The sequence below is a fragment of the Alexandromys fortis genome, unplaced genomic scaffold, assembly GCF_014885135.2.
Source record: "Alexandromys fortis isolate MF-2015 unplaced genomic scaffold, M_Fortis_MF-2015_v1.1 scaffold_8_9099976_23576923, whole genome shotgun sequence".
Taxonomy (NCBI): domain Eukaryota; kingdom Metazoa; phylum Chordata; class Mammalia; order Rodentia; family Cricetidae; genus Alexandromys; species Alexandromys fortis.
Window position 1 is genome coordinate 9618029 of NW_026067899.1, and position 20242 is coordinate 9638270.

At 35.4% G+C, this 20242-nt stretch overlaps 1 protein-coding gene across 3 annotated transcripts in view; it reads right to left on the reverse strand.

Annotated features, from left to right (window-relative positions):
• Nucleotides 1–20242, reverse strand: part of Psmd14 (proteasome 26S subunit, non-ATPase 14) — a 77610-nt gene that overhangs the window by 16218 nt on the left and 41150 nt on the right. For all 3 annotated transcript variants that reach the window (XM_050121714.1, XM_050121734.1, XM_050121725.1), the window contains exons 4-8: nt 17582–17653; nt 17242–17361; nt 15110–15180; nt 14043–14193; nt 2914–3021 (exon numbers count right to left, since the gene is read on the reverse strand). In XM_050121714.1, the coding sequence (XP_049977671.1) occupies nt 2914–3021; nt 14043–14193; nt 15110–15180; nt 17242–17361; nt 17582–17653 (522 nt within the window). The remainder of the gene's footprint in view (nt 1–2913; nt 3022–14042; nt 14194–15109; nt 15181–17241; nt 17362–17581; nt 17654–20242) is intronic.

Consider the following 20242-nt stretch of genomic DNA (forward strand, 5'->3'; position numbering starts at 1 on the left):
ATAAAATAGGCCAAAAATTTATTTAATTAAATTCTCAACTATAATATAAAAGAATGAAATGATCTAGCAGTCCTTGCAAATTAACAGTAACTCAAGCAGCTCAGTTCTCTGGGCCTCAGCTGCTCATCCAGAAAATGTTTCAGGGCCATTATAACAGTTTCACTGCTGTTGTTTACAACTCTGTGTTTTAGTAACTATTCTCAATAATTATAAGTAGTGAAAATACTTTCTATTGCACAATGTAGGCGCACTCAGGGCTACAGTTAGAGACTCAAAGCCCAGTGCATGCATTGGGGAACCAATGTTTGTTAATGTTCAAAAGGATGACAACTCCAAAATTTAGTGTGATCCATCACTAAAATACCAAAAAAGCCCAAGTTTTTAATGGAATCCTTAAAAAAAATCATTAAAATAAATACTGCCACTTCTAAACAAAATAATATAGTTTTCTGTATTAATTAATATAGAAGCCAATAGCACAGTTTTAGGTATTACACTTTGTATTCCCTTAGAACAAAGGCTTCTCTGAAAGTCAAAATAAAGTTTACTTCAATATTGCCATGAACACTTACAATGGCTGAGGTTAAGAGTACTTGTTGCTTTTGCAGAGGACCGGGTTCAATTCCCAGCACTCATATGGTGGTTTGCAACCATACAGAACTCTAGTTCCAAGGGATCTGATGCCCTCTCCCAATTTCCATGGGCACCAAGCATATATGTGGTGACAAATAGACATACAGGCAAAATACTCACACATAAAATTCATAAAATATTATTTTGTAAATATATTGTTTTACTGTAGAAAGTTTTTAAAATATGGATAAAGAAAATAAGGGAGGAAAATCCCATTATTCTACTACCTAGAGATAATCAAATCCAACATCTTTGTATAAATACACCGGTTCTAAAACATGTACTTACTAAATGGAGAACATGTATATCCACATGTATATCCCATTTAAACTTTCCTGTAACTGTTAACCAGTTTACAATGTGATCACAATATTCTCCCACATCTTTAAGTACATTAGAGACACCAGTGCTAAAGAACACACTAGTGACTGCTGCCAGGCTTGTACCACTTACTTCTAAGTTGTCTGGGGAACAAGTTCCCTCTTAGCACAGCTAACTTTCCCTTAAGATAAAGGGTGTGGTGTTTCTGAAAGGTTTCTATCAGCAACCTAAAAATTTGACATACAGACATTTAAATTCTATTATAAACTTTCCATCTAGCTTGTCCTACAAAAGCAAATTATTTTTTAAAGGTGCGCCCCTCTTTGGCTTGATCCCAATGGAGTGTCTTAGTGTTGAAATCGTCTAAACTGTAAAGCATCCAAATAGATGCCATTCTGATGGGCACTACACAGACTGTGAAATAAACATATTTGCAGATTCTAACTGGGAGACAAGACAAATTTAAAATGATAGGAAAATAATGCCACCTTTTAACTTAAGCTTGAAAACTGTTTCAAATTTTTAATCCCAGGTGGAAGGCAGGGCTACACACTACCAAGGGGATTAGTACAGAAAAAACAGATTTCAGTATCAATTCTGCCTGTGAAGTTAAAAGGCAGCATTTTAATTTTAAAAAAGGCAATATGCAACAGGTAACTCGTGACTTGCAGAAACCCACCATGTAGCGAACACAGGACTCTAGGTTGTGAGATGCTATTGAACCTTCTGTAGAAATAATGAAGCAGGATGATGCTAAGGGGGTGTGTGAGAAAGGTCATTATCATGGGCTAAACAGACCCAATAATATATTCTCTTGGAGCATGCAAGTATGGGCTTGTCTGTGCCCAATCAAAATCACTGGTAGCTTATTTCATACTCATTATTCTCTGTAGTTTCCCCTAACTTATTAAAAACTTTTTTTCAAAAGCAACATACCTCAGTTCTTAAAGACAAAATATTGCACTATAATGAACAGCTAAAATGAATGACAACAGCGAAAGTGCTTAAAACACAAAGTGGCCAAGGCTAAGCAAGGCTGGACCATGGTGAACTGTTAATACCACAACTCCCCAAAGACAACCTTAAGGCAAAACAAGGTTTCGAGGGGGAATAGCAGTAGCTACTATACACTCTTTGTCCTGAGTGTGCTATGTAATCAAACATGGTATTTTTGTCCTATTAATTAATCTTTAGAGAAATAATTGCCTACACAGACACAGACTGTGCATTTAAAAACACATTTACCATAATTTCTTACAGCACTAAAGACTTGTATTTAAACAATGAGGCATGTAAATGGAACAGAAGAACACTAATCACTCAAAGGGTATTAAGTGCTTGCACACCCACCAACTACTGCAACAGTGGTGGATATCACAATATGACAAAATATAAACTTACCAAAAGTAAATTTTATATGTGTTTTTATAAAATTTTAATCAAAGGTGGGGATGAAACAAAAAAAAAGGTAGAAAGATTTAAGTACTACCTAAGAACTGTTTCTTGGGACCTCCTAAAAGATACTGCCTGGTTTCCTCTTACTTTTTGGGTTTTGTTTGTTTTGTTTTGAAGACTGTTCAGAAACCAATATAGGTTAGCTAACTGCTCCCACCTGAAACTTTTATTAGTCCTACTCTTAGATACTAACTAGATAGAAATGTAGAGGCTGACCTCGAACTCAGAGATCTGCCGGCCTCTGCCTCCTGAGTGCTAGGATTAAAGGTATACGCCACCATCACCTGGTTCATCTTTTCTTTATATATATATGTTTTGTTCTGTTGCACAGACTGAGTTGAAACCTGTAGCCTCAAAAGAAGCTGGGAATCTCTTTTAAACAATAATAATAAAAGACTACTTATAAGAAAATTAAAATGATTAAGAATTGGATCTTATAATGATGACAGCATATTTAAACATTATAAAACAGAGTTTTAACACATTATCAAATATAGTCATTACCTGGATAGATGGCTTGTTTAAGTGACCCAGATTTGAAGTTGTTTGTCTTGGTTCATGTCCTAAGACCATCATATTAGCATTGATCAATCTGAAGGCATCAATAACAACCTGTAAAACAAGGTGTCAAATCAATTCTTTTTAAAAACAAGTGACGGTGCCAAGCAACAGTGGACAAGGCAAGATCAACTTGCATCTGTTTCTGGCCTATTTCCAGAAAATCATTTAAATATAATATTAATAAAATGAACCTCCTGCTGATAGTGCCATCAGTGTACCACCCTCTATCTTGTAATGTAAGGTGACACCAATTATTGCAATTTCCATGAAGCAGCAAAATATTAACTTAGCGTTTTTATTATTAAAATATGTCATTACTAAGCATACATCAAATAACCTTCATTGTTGTGCTTATTTGTTACCTAAAATTTTCACAGTCAAAACGAATGACGGGAAAAGTAAAACTGAAAGTGAGCACAAGCTAAGGGACTCCATCTAAGACCCAGCCCTGTCACATCAATTATGCCATCACAGTACTTGACAAGACAACAAAATTGCAGCCAGCACGTCACTTGCCCATGTGTTCTCTGCTAGTCAGATACTCTTTACTTCTTCTGACTCGGAAAGACTTTATACCTTGTCTGATGGCTTTCAACATCCAAGCCACCAAGACTAGGAGGCACAACAGAGAAAACCAAGGTCACCATGCTTTCAGATAGAAACAATACAACATGGTTACAAGGTCATGGAAAGAAATAACTATATGTGTGTGTGTGTGTGTGTGTGTTGTATATTATAGATTCAATTCCTTCATAACCCAGCATCATGCTAATTAGCCCTTACGTATCAAGAGATTAACAAGAATCACCTATTTTCCACTATAATTGCTGACATGCTTATAGTCATTTGAATTTGAAAGAACATAAAGCTCTTAAAAACGTGTCACTTTAGGCAATACTAAGACAAACTGCCTCTTTCCAAGACAATCTTGAAACAAGACTTGAAAATTTCTTCATTTTCCTTTTAAAGATTTAACAAAAGAGATTATCAGATTATAAAAGTCACTGCTATCTGCATTTGTTTTTAGTTAGACAACTTGTGTAAGTACACGGAAATATTAAAAATTACTATTTTCAAGTTAAGCCAACTGTAATATAATTTGGTCTAAAAATATATCTTGAGGACTTCTTAGCCAAGCCTGATAGTGCACAAGTTTAATCCCAGCATTCTGGAGCAGGCAGAGACAGGCAGATCTCTGTGAGGTTGAAGCCAGCCTGAGTTACATGATGAGACCCTGTCTCACACAAAGAAGTGTTTCTATACACTGAGGAGTCTAAAGGCTATAATTACAGCAAACATAAAATTACACCAAAACATTACAATACAGTCTAAGGTCTCTGTATACTTCAATTGTCCTAATATTGATGATAATAATGTTTTTAATGTTGCTTTTAATTTTTGTGGTCTCAATTTTCCCCAAAATTCCTTTTGTTTCAAAGCCAAGTATTTAATCGTAACCCTACACAATTGTTTTTAATTATTAATGGTAAATTAAGACAGCAAACCATTGGTTTTGTTTCAACTTCTTTATGATGCCATTCTTAAGAGTTCAGTAAAAATCATTTCTAGGAAAAAATTTCACCAACTATGGAAATTTCATATTACATCCCAATAAAATGCTTAAATACATTTTTAATACCAACTGCTTTCAAACTAAAACATTAGACAGCAATTTTCATGCAAGATGTTTCACTTCTATGGATATTATAAGTGGGTGTGAAACATCATTAAAAAATGAAAATGTGGGTTAGGTCATAGTTAGGTGGATGCCATGATCTATTTTTAACCCGAAATTAATATAAAAAGGTGCTTTATCCAACAATGCTGTAAGATTTTAATATGTTGTTCAACTAGTAAACTATGACCCATATGAAATGATATGTTCAGATCGATACTTCCTGAGCAATAATAGAAATGATTACACTAAGATTAAAGGAATTTTTTGGAATCACTATAGCAACTGTCTTAAGGAAACTAACATGTTCAAAAACCTGCAGACCAAAATTAGATTTAGCATGCAATAAAAAAATGGCAATATATTCTACATTTTAATTTCTATACAATTTTATAATTGCCTTTTCTGCTGTGAGAATAAGTGGATTTTTCTTTTAGAACAACCTATCAAAATAGACTCATTAATGTCCAGTACACTAATGAGCAATGGGTGAAGAAGGTGTTAATTATGCCACAGTAAGACTCAAGAAAAAGCCCCAGTGAGAACTTGGAGGCGTGTGTAAGCTCAGGGCGTTTCTTCATGTTTGTGTATTTACAGAATGATGCAACAGAAAGACAGCAAAGTGGTCACTCCATAGTCAGGAAAATAAACCAGGATGCAACATACTAAACAAAGAACCTTCAAAAATTTAGGCACTGAAGGGAGGAGGAGAAGAAAGAATAATCCATTCGTAAGCCATTCTGCTTTTTTTATGGCTCACTTTGAAATATGTATACATGAAACCAGTTTGTCTTGTGAACCTCAAAATTAAAAAAACAAAAGAAACAAAGAGACATAGCATCAAAATCACCTCCTCACAGCAACAATAACCTTCACAGAGGAGTATGAAAAATAAAAAATCCTGTCCATGTTGAAGCCCTGTGAAGCCAATGAATCTCTATTTCCCAGCCTGACCAGTTAATTTCTTCTGGTACAAGTGCCTTGAGACTTTTCAGAGGTCACCGCAACAGTAGACAGCTTATAACAAAACCATTAGCAGTTTGGCTAGCTTAGGGAAACCTCTTACTTTCCTTTTTTTTGTTTATTATCACTGCATGAATCTGCAGCATATGATAGTTTATAATTTCTCAGGCTTGTTAAATTCATGTTAAAGGTCTGTTTTCTTGTTGAATAAATTTTGTTCATATAATGCTGCCTATTTCATACACTCAGTCTTTAATAGCACCTTTGGTCTATGCGCAACTCACAGATCAAAACAGAGGACTAAAATAGGGGTTGATGATGCTATTTACATGTGTGATTCCTGCTGTCTTCTTGTTAGTAGCTTTAATATAATAGAAGACCTTGTCTGTTTTGTAATTAACACATCTTTACTGGAGAGATATTTGGAAGTGATTGCTGTGAATATACTGGTTAGTAAAATAAACACAATCACACACCACTTTCTGTTATCAGACAAATTTGTGAATTGTACACATTATACTCCAGATCAACAAACTGTGATATAACAGCCAAGTAGAAGACACATATTTATATAACCCTTTATTTTTCTGAAAATATGTATTCACTCTGACCCTGCAAATATAATTAGCTGTGGGATGTGCAGACTTCAGTACCATGGTTGCTTTACTAATTGCAACTCTTGGAAATAGATACTAAATATTTGGAAGCTGCCAATACAAAATAAAAACTGCATCTTTCTTGTACATCTGTCTTAGCTTACAAAAGCAAAATAGTTTTGAAAACAATACTGAGCTCCATGTTTATTCCAAGCACATCCAAGGGTCAAGGACCTATCATTTCATTTTAATGATGAATCTGGCTTAGTATTTAAGCTAATTATTTTCAAATTCATTTTAATCCATATTTTTACTTCTTCCATGAGTATACTACAGTTTATTCAATATGCTATTTTTCAACCCATGTTTTCCTAGGTCACTAAAAGAGCAGACTAAATATCTAAAGCATCAAATTGCAATCCCAATTTTTACATTCAGCGGGAGCTATTTTTTCTTTAAGCAATGTTCACTATAATTTATGAAAATAAAAAGCATTTATTGCATGTACTTCCAGCAGTGGTTCCTGCTCATGCCTCTCCTCGCCCTCTCAGTGTAGCTTCCAGGGGCATTTCCAACTGCGCTCTCACTGAAGTCAATGACCAAGGCAAGTGTTCCAAAATCACACAACAAAAGAAAGAACTGATGCTAAAATTTATAATGCATTCACTTTCTTGAGCTAAAAGGGAGGATCAGAATCTTCCATACCTATAATGGTAGGCCTAAGACCTATAGGTAGAAATAAATAAATAGATAAATAAAAATTAAGACCAAAATCAATGCTAAATACTTATAAAATAAAAAGGAGCTAGACAACACAGTGACATATTTAAAAGCATATAAACCTAGTGACGTACTATGAAAATGAGAGCATGAGCAGGGCGGCAGCACAGCAAACACGGCTGCCTGGAAATGGCTATTATCAACTTCTTAGTGTGCTTCTAGATTCCTTAAAAGTTAAGAATGAGTGTGACCTGGGAAATACTGAAATACTGTGGAGGTTTGTGACCATTTCGTTACTTCTGCTGCTATGCACTGCCACACATCTATAAGATAAAAACATTTTCTGTCTCTTGTAAGCCCAGAGCATAAAAAATTCAGAGATATCTTACTTTTTATGCCATTTCCAATGAAAAGCACTAAGAACTAAAACTGACTCATGCCAAATGCATATCACTGGATTGCTGTGATTTCTTGGTCTCAAGTTTGCAACGCGGAAATTATTTATAAAAAGTCAATTTTAGCTCTGGAAAAGAAATTCCTATGTGAATGTACAGTTTCTTTCTTCATCCTCAGAGAATTGCTTACTGTAGCTACAGATCTGTACTACGATTTCAATATACTGGGGAGAATAGGGATGGGGCAGAACTAGCATAATGTACTTTTCTGACAAGTGAAGACATACATCAAAATTCAAAGAGTTAAACCTACAAGTTTTGAGCATATAACCCTTAAGGAAAGCAAATCAATTTATAGAAACTAGTATGGTAAAGGTAATTAGACATTTCTAGATCCATGAAACTGTGAGAAAAAATATAAGTCATAAAAAAAAGTCTGGCAGAACTTTTTAGTGTATGCATTTAGTTAGGAGTTTGAGTGCCTACGCGTGAGTCAGAAGGTAAAATTCTACGTCTATCACCTGCTAGTCAAGTGGCCTACGACAAGTTACTTATGTCTCAATCTCCTTGTTTACTCAAGAGTGATACTTCACAGAGTTGGTGATAAGATTAAATAATACATCTCTTGTTAACTGTGGTCCTCAAAAAGCTCTTCCCTTCAGATCTGTCTCTTTTTACTAGAACCTGCTGTGGACAGCACAGCTGACTTCTAAACTCCAGCTGATGCACCTTTTAATCCACTGGGCAGTCGCACCAGGCAATGCATCTCCTGGGCTGCTCCCAGCCAAGGACTAAACATAACCACTGTACAAGAATCTAGCTATCACTGCCAAAATAAAGACGCCTTTGAAAAGTAACTATGACTCTTCACCTCTCATCAGCCTATGGTGAGGCTTTTCCCACCTCAGGCCAGCTTCCTCTTGTCCCATCCCACGGTCAAATTTAACAACTGTCTGGAAGTTCATGCCTTTATCCAGTATGAGTGTTTTCTCCAAATAAATCTGTTACATGTCTAATTTCAGTTTGGCATAAGATCCCTGCAGCACTTAACCTGACACAATTAATAAAATAGTACTGCGAGAGCAAGCAAGGTGAAAATTTGCCCTAAAATTCAAATCATTGATTTGTTGTCCTAAGACACTTGGTATATGAAAAAAAAATGACGAAATTAAGGAGATAAATTTTAAGGTTTTTTTTTTCCTTAGAAAAAGTTTTGGTTAAAAATAGAAAGAAAATGTGGTTAAACATCACTATCCTTTAAAAATGTTTTTGTGATTATAATATAATTACATTGTCTGTTTTCCCTTTCCTCCCACCAAACCCTCCCATGAACACCCTAAGTCTTTTGCTCCCTTTCAAATGAATGGTCTTTTTCTTTAATTGTTGCTACACACACACACACGCACACACACACACACACACACACACACAGGTATGTAGGTATGTATATAATGAAAAATGTCTAGAATCTTTACCCATGCATGATAAATACTTCTCTACTCACAGGTGACAAACAGCACACTGAATACTGAGATCCTTAAGGGACTTCTAATGAGCTTCAAGAGCCTATCACTTACAGGTCTGAAATTAACTCAGAGTGCCAGGTGTCTCTGGTACCTACAGCCAGTCTACACAAAACAAACCCGTGATTTCAAATCCCGTTCTAGTGTACACGCTGTGGTAACAAAACTGAGTTCACATAAAGGGTGCAAAGTCCCTACAAGTGTTAGCACGGCAGTGGGCAAGGAAGGACATACTTTGATTTTCTTTAAAGAGGACGGTGTTAGTGCAAGAGATATGTGGATACCTTCCTTGCCCACGGCCGTGCTAGCATTTCTCAAAAGATAAATGTAGTTAGCATAAAAATATCAAATAAATTCCTACATAACTTTTAAATTTTGCTTATTAATAGGTAGAAACAGTCTTTCCAAAGCATCTCAATAATCAAGAAGTAAACTGTATTGAATAACCAAAATGACATGTTTATAAATAAAGAAACTAAGGTTTATATAACTCAAGTACATTAAATGAGATGTTACATATATAAGAGATAGAACTATAATTTGTACCTATATGGACACTAAGACTAGTCATTAGCAAGCTATTTGATACAATGACTACACTAACACAAACACTAGAAAAGACTAAATTTCGCTTACACAAAAGCAGGGTTTAAAGACTCACTACTGGGTATCTACTACATAACAGTAGCAATAGAAGAACAATAAAGACCACCAGAATAGAATAAATACATAACAAGATGAAAAACTCAAGAAAGTATTTTTGTGTACTATTTTCTGTGTGAAAAAAGCTATCAATTATCTATTTAAAAGCCCTCATCATTAGGTTTGACAGTATCCTCTCATTCCCTTACCACTGTTTAAGTTTCAGTCATGTAGCAGAGGCAGACTACACTGGAAGTCTCAAAGAACACTGTTTCATTTAGAAAGAAATCTGTACAATAACAGGATGTAAAACATGACAACAAACACCTAGTACTCTAATAACTAGTAGCCTAACAACTGAGGAACTCTGCCACCATGTCTTTGAAGAAAATTTACCACTATTATAAATTCTTCTTAGGAAATTATAGTTAACACATTAAAACTCAAAACTAAGGCCTGCGTTTAGAAAAGTCCCCCTAGAACTGACAAAAGAGCTAATGTCAAATCACCCTACAATATCGCCTTAAAAACTAACGTGATATTGCAGGAAAAGATTTCTGAGCCACTGTTCCCCACACAATACTTTTACTACGGGTCAGAGACAACTCTTCCTTTTTTCTGTGTCTCTAGTACATACCCAGTACACAGTGGGAATGGCTGGAGATAACTGGATGGCTAGGGAAGTAAAAGCATTCAATAAACCAAAAGTCAGTAATATTCTTACGGGCAATGGGACATTCATGGTTTTAAACTCTATTTTTTCTAAACTAATACAGCTGCATCAAATTAATTTTAAATATAATCACACCACTGGAAATGAATAGCAAGTACTAAAGCAAAATCAATTAGCTTAGTGACTGTATTACTAACACAGGAGCTTTGGCTTAAAATAAACGCTACCTCTACACATAGCATTTATTCCCTTACATGCCATTCAAATCTTGTTGAAAATTTTATCATCTGTATAAATGCTATGAATTTTCTCTTTACATACTTGTTTTTTTTAATGAGAAAAGCTAGAACTATTTTTTGAGAAATTCAAAACTACCACCATCTTAAAATTAACATGAAATGTTGTGAAAACATTTTTCCCAATCCCCAAATATGTGGTAAGGGGAGTAAGCCCTTAGAACATTCATTCTCTAATTCATTTTTCCTGTGCTTGGATTGATCTTCCAGCGCTCCACGTTTAGTAGAACCCCCCTGTTTTAAACTCGAGTCTCTGCAGAAGAATGAACAGCATTCCTTCTTCAGTCTTCCCACATGGAAGAGCTTCTCTTAGTGATGTCTTCATCATCCGCCCTTCAACGCTTAGCCACAGTTGAACCTGCTTGCTCGGGGCATACTGTTTTCTGATTTACTCTGAACTTACCAAGTATGCTATCAAAGTATGCTTTTATATAGTGGCAAATATGGGATTCCGATCTGCAGTCCGATAAATATCCCATTTTCAAAAGTTTATAGACTATTTTTCATTAGGCTAAATAAACATGTTTGAAGACACTACTTAGACTATATGGTCATTAGTTTTCCTTAAGTTGTCAGCAGAAAACAGGCACTACAATTACAGCATCTCACTAACAGCAACCTAGTCAAGCAAAGTCAAGCCTCTAAATCAATAATGGTTTAAAGAAATAACACATAGGTGCATATGTGAGTTGCATAGTAGCTTTCAGATGCTGCTCAAAGCAATAAGCCCACAGTGAGCACATGAAAGACGTGTAGGAATGCGACGGGCTGAGTCCACTTCTGAAGCTTCTGAGCTGGATCAAGCCCCACTGCAGGCTGACTGCAAAGCAAACTAGGCAAGAGGTTACCACTGTGCCACTGGAAGCTCTGGTTATGTGTACTTTACAAATAAACTGAAAACTAAACAACCGAATCTTGGAACTACTTCACTAAATAGCTGGGTTCAAGAGCTCCCTGGTAATCCCTATGCATTTACTCTCCACTTACATTATGAATTCATAGCAAAAATTTTCTCTCGTATCATTTAAAACCATTTCACTGAGAGACATGAATTCATCATATAGTGACTTTATTATTTGTGGTGGTCTTACTGCTTGGTCCCAGGGAATAAACCCATCTAATACAAATTAATAGAACATCCATCAAATGGGGGAAAAAAAAAATCAATCCATACATAGTACCTACTACAAATGATAGGAACTACTATTTAGAATTCAGAGAAACCTGAAGTTCTCTCCCATGACTTAAAACTACAGGAAGCTGAAGGAAGTGACAACCTTGTCATACTAACTTAAAGGGCTATGCAAGACCTCTGGTGCTCACTTTCCACTCTGGTTATAAATAACCCATAAAATTTAATATTAAAGAGCAAATAAAAAAGCTTAAGGGCTATATAATTTTAGAGTTGGATTTCTTTGTTTATTTTTACGAGTAATAATAATAGCAACAGTAACAGAAGTAGTGTCTATCTCTAGGATTAAGTCCAAATGGTTATCACTCTAATATAGGTATTATTCAATAAACTAGTCAAGTCACCCTAAACGAAAATTGAGCTTACTGGGAATGAATTAGGATGACAAGGAAACAATCCATAATCATCTAAATTGCTAAAAAACATAGGTAATATTGGAATTTATAAAAATGAAAATCTACAGAAAAAGGTTTTAAAAGTATGAACAGAGTTCCATCTTTATCTACAAACTGTCATCTTAACTCTTGATCTAATCACTGCTTTGCTGAATATTTTGACAGTTTTGATAAATCACATACCTAAGAAGGAAAAGTACAATGTTATTCTTCATCTTTATAAATGAATATTCTTAAATTTTATAATTTAACTAAAATATTCCAGCATAGATTTACTAGCATTTAGTTTGATTTATACTGTCAAAAGCTCTTGACTGTTAAGAGTCTTAAGTTACAACCAAGCAAGGTGTCAAAAAGGTGCACTATATACTGACAAAACTTGATCATTTCAGTTAACATAAAGTAATTTTCCATATTTTAAAAATTAGACAAAACTGTCAAAACCTATGCTTTAGGTATAGTTTTAGCTATAACTTTTATTGTAATATGAATTGCAATTGACCAGAACTAATGAGTATTCAGTATTACACACACTTGAATTAAGTTTTGAAATTAAAACTGCTATTTAGAACTATCCTTGATAGGCCCTAATTATTGTTTGTAATCACTGTGGTGGGAGCTTCACAAGTTTTAATTTTGTATTTCTAGAATAATAATTATTATTAAATTAAGTTGCTGAAAAGACCCCTTAAACGTCAGAAAATTATACTGTACTTTAAATCATAAAGTTAGTAAGCGATAAGGATTTTCAATTCCTTCGTCAGTATTAAGTTACAACATTCTTAGTAAAAGAGAAGGCAAATAAATTGAAATTCAGGGATACAGCAAACACTAGAAGTTAACTTAAATTGCTAGTCTATGTTTGGAGGACAGTTCTGCTGTTGAAAAGCTACATTACATCTCATAGGATCATGCTTTAAAGAAGACCTCAATTTTTATGCATCCTAACAATGTGGTATCAAAAACCATTCAATTTCAAATTTGCAAAACAAAGAATCTATATTTTAACAATCACATTTAGTTTGTTTCAGCTGCTGAATAGATGTAAATGTAACCCACACCACTATCAAACTCTAGGTCTAATAGATATCAAGCTAATATTTATTTCTAAGTGCTTTAAAAATTATTCGTAAAACCTGCATAAAAAGGATTCCATGAATGTATTGTGATTTTACTTTAACAATTATTCTGCACTACAATGGAAGTACATGCTCAAACAAGACACCTCAGCAGTATTTTAAAGCAGTAACCACCTAGCCAATTTCTGTATGTTCTGTAGTTTTTCTAATCCACTCTCCCTGTGGTTGAGCAAAATCGAATTGCCTCTCACATTTGCAGACAGCTCTGTGAAGGTGATAATAGAGCTGCACCCTGCTGTCATGAGGCAGGAAATAGGAAAATGGCATATGGGGCTAGAAAGAAAGAAATAAGGGGAAAGAACGAAAGAACGAACAAAAAAAAAGAGAGAGAGAACTAAACAAGAACAAAAGAGATTTCAACAAAGAACAATATAACCCAATGTGTTCTGCAAGTTAACCTCTTTTCAGAATCAGTGAGCATATTTAATCATTCATCTGTGTCCTCATAGCAAATACATGAATGGCTGATTACCAAGTCTTTGGGCAAGTTTTCATTGTCTAAAATATTTGGAAAATACAACTCCAGAATACATTTTGCATAACGTCTGAAAAAACAGAGCCCTTTAAATGAACAGTTTTAGAATGTACTGATATTTATTAAAATATTAATAGAATATATAAAGCAGCAAATATACATATTATATGTAAGCAATCTTATACATATAATGTATATATATGTATAGGATGTATAAAGTAAGAAAATGAGGCATAAAGTTTTCAGTATGGTTTAACATTCAAATTCATGAATTTTTTTTAAAAATTAAGAATAAATATTTATTCATGATAACAGCAAACTTAAAATCCCTACATAATGTGTTAAATTGCTAATATTTATGGATTTGCATACTTTTAAAAGACTCTACCTTTCCTTTCACACTCTGAATGGGATCCACAACCACTGCCACAGCTCTCTCCGACAAGGCTTCAAAGCTCTGCTGAGTGTTGATATCCACACCAGAAAGCCAACAGCCAAAGCCAGGGTGACTGTGATACCAACCAACAACCATCTCAGGCCTGAAACAAAGAGGGCATTCAGACACTTAGAACACAACAAGTAATACTCTGATGATATGAGAAGAAACAACACACTAACAGGGTATAAATTAAGAAAAGATGAAAACACACAGGTGTGAAAAAGCACCATTAGAAACTCTGAAATCGGGCACCATATTACCCAGAAAACACGGCAGTGAGCAAGTGTGACAAAGGAGTTGCTATCATTAAGAGATGCACATTAGCAGTGGTAGATAAGGCTTTCAGCTTTTCACCTTGTTACCACACTTTCTCAGAGCCAGTTTTTAGCCTTTCAGCATTCAAGTAAATATCTACTCTTTAACTCCTTAGCTCTGGGAGCTGGATTTTTCAGGCACAGAGTAAATTTTTTAACAATGGACACCAGGATCCACTGTTGTGAAAGGATTAAATATCAATTAAACCAGCAGTAGAACTAGGAACTCAGTCAAAAACCAATTTGCACTGCTCTGCTCAGCTGCTGAGCCTTTTGCTAACATTAATTTTGAAGTTTTTTCCACAGTAGAAGAATCTGAGCAAGAGAATGACAACCATTGGGAGACTTAGTCTGAGGGGGGAAATACTTGGATTACACTGTCTTTTAAAACTCCTATCAACAAACATCTATTCAGAACTGCATTCGACTGCAATTCTCAAATATACAGACAGAGCCTACTAGGTCTTTTGGTTACAAGTCAATAAAAAGTAACTCTAGATGCTAAAGAGAGGGACATTATAGCCCAAGCCTACCACATGACAGCTGAGAATACAAGGCAGTTTTCTGGTTGGGAGATTTTCATTGGTGGGTCAACCACACTGATTCTACCCCTTGGAATGATGCCCACAAACACCCATTAACTTTAAAGTACATTTCCAAAAGTATTTTCATTTACAAAAAATGCTAGTGTATAACACTTACCTTCCTGTTTGTTTCAGCATATCCAACATTTTGGCTTGGAACACTGGATCAACTGCTTCTACACTGACACCCTAGATTATGGGGGGGGGGGAGACAAAAAAATTTATAGGTTTTGATACATTTATTTGAAAGCTAATCAAATCATTGAACCCAAAGATTTATAGCAACAAAATTTCTAAATCTGCCAAGTATTGAATTGTTTTTAGCTAATAATTAGACAACATTTAGGGTATTAAAAGTTTATAGCTATTGTCATATATATTTCTGATTATATATATGTATCATCAGAAGTACCAAAGAGCTGACAAATTATGATTTTTTTTAGTTATAACTACCTATGGCAAGCATACCTCCTAATACCATCCCAGCATCAGAATTTAAGTCTAATCTAGCTAAACAAGCCAGTTTATCATAAGCACTTCCACCAACCAAAGCAAAAAGCACACTGAATTCCAATAGAGAAGGCATACTGGAATACAAAAATATGCACTTTGAAGCTGGGCTAAGATTATCTTTCTGGGGTTTTGTTTTCATTATTATAAAAAGGAGAAGTAAAGGAAGGCAGGGATGGGGGGAGATGAGAGAGAGGGATGAAATGAAGACACAAGCCTCTACAGAAGAGTCTACTGACTCCTGAACCAAGGAAATACTTTCTGACTCTATTACAGAGGGTGAATATAAGCATCAAAATCGCCTATCTTATACTGTCAGACAAACATTTACATGGAAATGTGATAATAATACATTGGAATCATTTATTATCCTGATTATCTACACAGGGACTATATAAAACAGAAATAAGTTCATTGTTATATCTTTTTATATATTTTCATAGAAAAAGATATAATAGTAAGATTTCAATGTAAATATAAATTGTGGGTATTAAGTGCTTCTATATCCAAAAGAACAAAAAGTTTAATGATTACCTAAAAAGACAAAAGAATTCTAAATCAAGTTACCAAGCAAAATTTCCAACAACAAAAAACAAGATATAGTATAGATTTTCCTATTGTTTTGTGTTATTTTCAAATCTTTTGCACACTATAGCAACTGGTCCATAGAAATACTTGTTTCATGTGTGTATGTATGCATGGCATCATTTAAATGTGTGTAATTTGTTTCAAGTATATAAGGATCCTCAAACAGAGCAAGCATCTTCACCTGACACACCTTGCCAGCCTTAACTAGAACACTGCCACAGCAGAGGGAAGCCTCCACCCAAAACACGGAGAAAACACACAAGTGAGACTGCTGAGTGTCAGGGTTTGAGAACTGGGAGAACTAACACTGACAATTTTTATCTGAGACGGGGTAATGCAGGATGGGATGGCTTCAAAGTGAAGACTCAAGACAAGAATGATCCTGAATTCCTCATCTCCTTTCACCTCTCCAGTGCTGGGACTCAGGGCATTAAGCCACTATGTTGCCTTTTATTACTGGGTTTTTTATTTTTTCATATTTTCTTTAAATCCAACAGGGCACAGAGGCACACACCTTTAATCTCAGCACTCCAGTGCAGAGGCAGGAAGATCTCTGTCAGTTCAAGAATAGCCTATACTACATAAAGAATTCCAGGCTAGCAAGGACTATACATTGAGACCCCATTTCAAAACAAACCAAAACAGCCTAAATGCGCCACTTTCTATAAAAATCACCTTCAGTAAATAAAAGGTGGAGCAAAATTACCTCTATAAAGAAAACATTTTAAATTGTGTAGATTGCTTTAAAAAAATCTACATTTTACTATTTAACATGTAAAAATCATTAACTTTCATACATAGCACACTAAAAAAAAAAAACCATAGACTTCAAAGCATTGGAAACCTCACAGGAGGATTAATTTACACCCATTCCAATTTTATATAGTTTCTAAAAACTTTTGAGCAGATATTGAGAGTAATTAATATAATACCCTACTTTTATAACAACTAACTTTAAACCCAGCATCATTGAGTCCATAGTACAGTTAAAAGACTGATTTAATTCAACACAAGATAAAATTTATACTATTAGTCTTATGATTGCTGTTTTCTACTGCAAAGAAAAAACATAAAGAGATGAACATCATTTTGAATTTAAAAAAAAGAAAAGAAAAATGAAACAAGAAGCAGCCAAAATAAAGAACTACTCACAGTTCCTGACTGTGGCATAGCAAACACATCAATCACTCTAACGGTGTAATCGTCAACAAATTCGCCAAGCATGAGACCCATAACTTCCATAGGAACTCCAGCACGGCCATGTTTTAGCATCTGTAAAGAGGAAGAGGTACAGACACAAAGCACATTTATATGAGATCTTGACTCACACACACCCATGCTGCCAAATAACCTAGTTTGCTTCTGTGAAAATAAAAGCCAATTTTATGGATGTACCCTAAATAATACTTACGCCTGAGGGAATTACGGTGATAAATATGCCGAAGTAAAAGAGAAACTGCAAAAGAAGCAAGTAACTCTATTCCTTCCTTACCTTTAGCAATGCCAAGGAAGAGATATAGACTTGTTCTGCGGTGTCCACGGCAGGAGCATCTGTAGGTGGACCCTAGGAACAAGTTCATCAGTTACTATAACACACAGAATAGTGAAGTAAGAATTAAAGTTACATGTGAAATAAACTTGATTATTTTAATAAACATTCTAGAAAAAAATCAAGTATTTTTTTATCCAATTACAATACAAATAATCATGAAGACATTTACAATTCTTAAACATAAAGGTAACAGTCAAAACTCAGTACCCTGACTTTCCAATAGGCATAAAGTTTATTTCCACAGTGCTCATCTACCTTGGCTATAAAATAATTATTGTCAATTACTGCAACATTTGTTACCACTATATTACAACATAATATTAATATGAATGCCAAATCCTATTGGACTAGCTTGATAAACTGAAGGATCATAAAAACAGCAAATCCTCAGCTTCAGCTGCAGACAGTATGCAGCTTAGGGATACGGGCTCACTTTGCAGTTCACACAGTGGGAGGGAAGGCGGGAGAAGACTTCTGATCCCTAGGGGAAGAGCTGTGAGTGAACACACACTCTGCACTGGCCTAATGTTGTTACCTTCCCACACAAATCTAAAACAACCAGGTAAGGTCAGGTGGGCAGCAGGAAAATACCCCCAGTAACTAACCACTGCCTTTCATACTATAACAGGCTAATGATCCAAGTAAGCTTCTCCTAGAAAGAAACAAATCTCTGTAGGTTGTCAAAATGAGACTCATAGAGCAACTTGGGGGTCTTTGCACTTAAGGTACCTTCACCCCAGCAGCCAGTAAATACAATTCCATGCCAAGCAGTACACATGATTAAAAAATTTTAAAAAACTCTGCCTTTCTTTGTTTTCTTTCTTTCTCTCTCTCTCTCTCTCTCTCTCTCTCTCTCTCTCTCTTTCTTTCTTTCTTTCATACTGGGATGTGCAGAAGACAGTTTCTAACTGCTGTGACCTTTTCACCCTTCTACCATGTCAGAGATGCTAACTGCTCATCCTCATTGCGTTTATGCTTTTACTTGCTGAAATTAAAAAACTGCTTTACTCATACTCCACCAACAGTCTACGTGTTTTCTATCGATTTCTATCAGGGGCATTTAAAAATCTCACAATATTTGCTGGAACCATTAACTATAGATGGTTCCCAAGTCAAACTCTCCATTTATCGTCACTGAATGCAGCTTTGCTGATTCTTTCAACTAGATTTTAAAAATGAAAACCAGCTGGGAAGCCAAAGCACTTTAGCTGAAGTTATAAAAGTTTTAATAATTTAATTCCATTCACTTAGATTAGAAACTTAAGAAAGATTAAGAACTGGGGCTGGAGAGATGGCTCAATGTTAAGAACATTATCTGCTTTCAGAGGACCCAGGCTTGAACTCCAGCAAGCCCGTGATAGCTCACAAATGAGAACATTATGTCTCCTCTGGCCTCCACAGGCCCTGCACATATGCGGTGCACAAGCATATGTGTAGGCAAAACATCTCTATACATAAAATATAAATAAATTAATAAAAAATGTAAAGACATGAAGAAAGAGTGGAAGACTGTATCAAGTCAGAGGTGATGATACATTTGTGGAAGTTAGCCTTAATATGATAAGTACCATATTCAAGTTATTTCTTGGACATAGAACAACTTTAAAAATTGTATGTGTCCTTCTTTTAACCCAATTTGGTAATGTCAACAAAAGTGGGGCTTTTTTTTTTTTTTTTTTTAGTTTTTATTTCATGTGCGTTGGTGTTTTGACATGGGTGTCAGGTCCACCAGAGCTGGAGTTACAGACAGTTGTGAACTGCCATGTGGGTGCTGGGAATTGATCCCTGGTCCTCTGGAAAAGCCATCAGTGCTCTTAACTAACCCCTGAGCCATCTCTCTAGTTAAAATGGTCTTTTTCAACTTGCCAGAAAATAATTATTAAGAATAAAAAAGTGACCACATTTTCACCTAAATATATCACTAACAGAATCCAGAAACTATTTCGGTCATCAGTGTAAGAAAACTGCCTTCACTGTATGTTTTTTGTTTGTATGTAGCAAAGTATCTGGTACACAGCAAGAACTCAGTAATACTTCCTGAAGAAATGAATCAATAAAAATGGAATAGAAAATCAATAGAACTAAAGACTTTCCAGCAGTTATCTGAGAGGAAGCAAGCACATGCAAAGGGAGAGAGTTTACTTCTCTTACAACCTATTTTCTTAAGGTTCAGAATCACGCTAACAGAAGCCCTGTGTGAGGAAAAACCACGGCCCTTTTGGTATGAGTGCTGTCTGTAGGACTATCAGAGATATTTACTGTTTGCTCCACCTACCTCTCCAGAACTCCTCCCTATCCCAACAGGATCTCTACCTGCCCTCCTTTCCCTCTTGCTTCCCTTCCTCCAAAGTCTTGCTAATTGAACCAGGTTGGTTTCAAAGGCTTCAGCCTCCTGACCTCTCTCTCAGGTGTGGGCCATCTATTTTATCTCTTAATCATATTAGCCAGAGAATAAAATTACTTGGTGTGGGGATGGGGTACTGGCAAGAAGTAGAGAGAGGTTGGTAGCAGTTAAATGTACAGTGAGACAGGAAAAGGAGAGGGAAGAGAAACTGGGGAAAATAGGAGAGCGGTGAGTGTCTCATCTAGGCTGCAGCACAC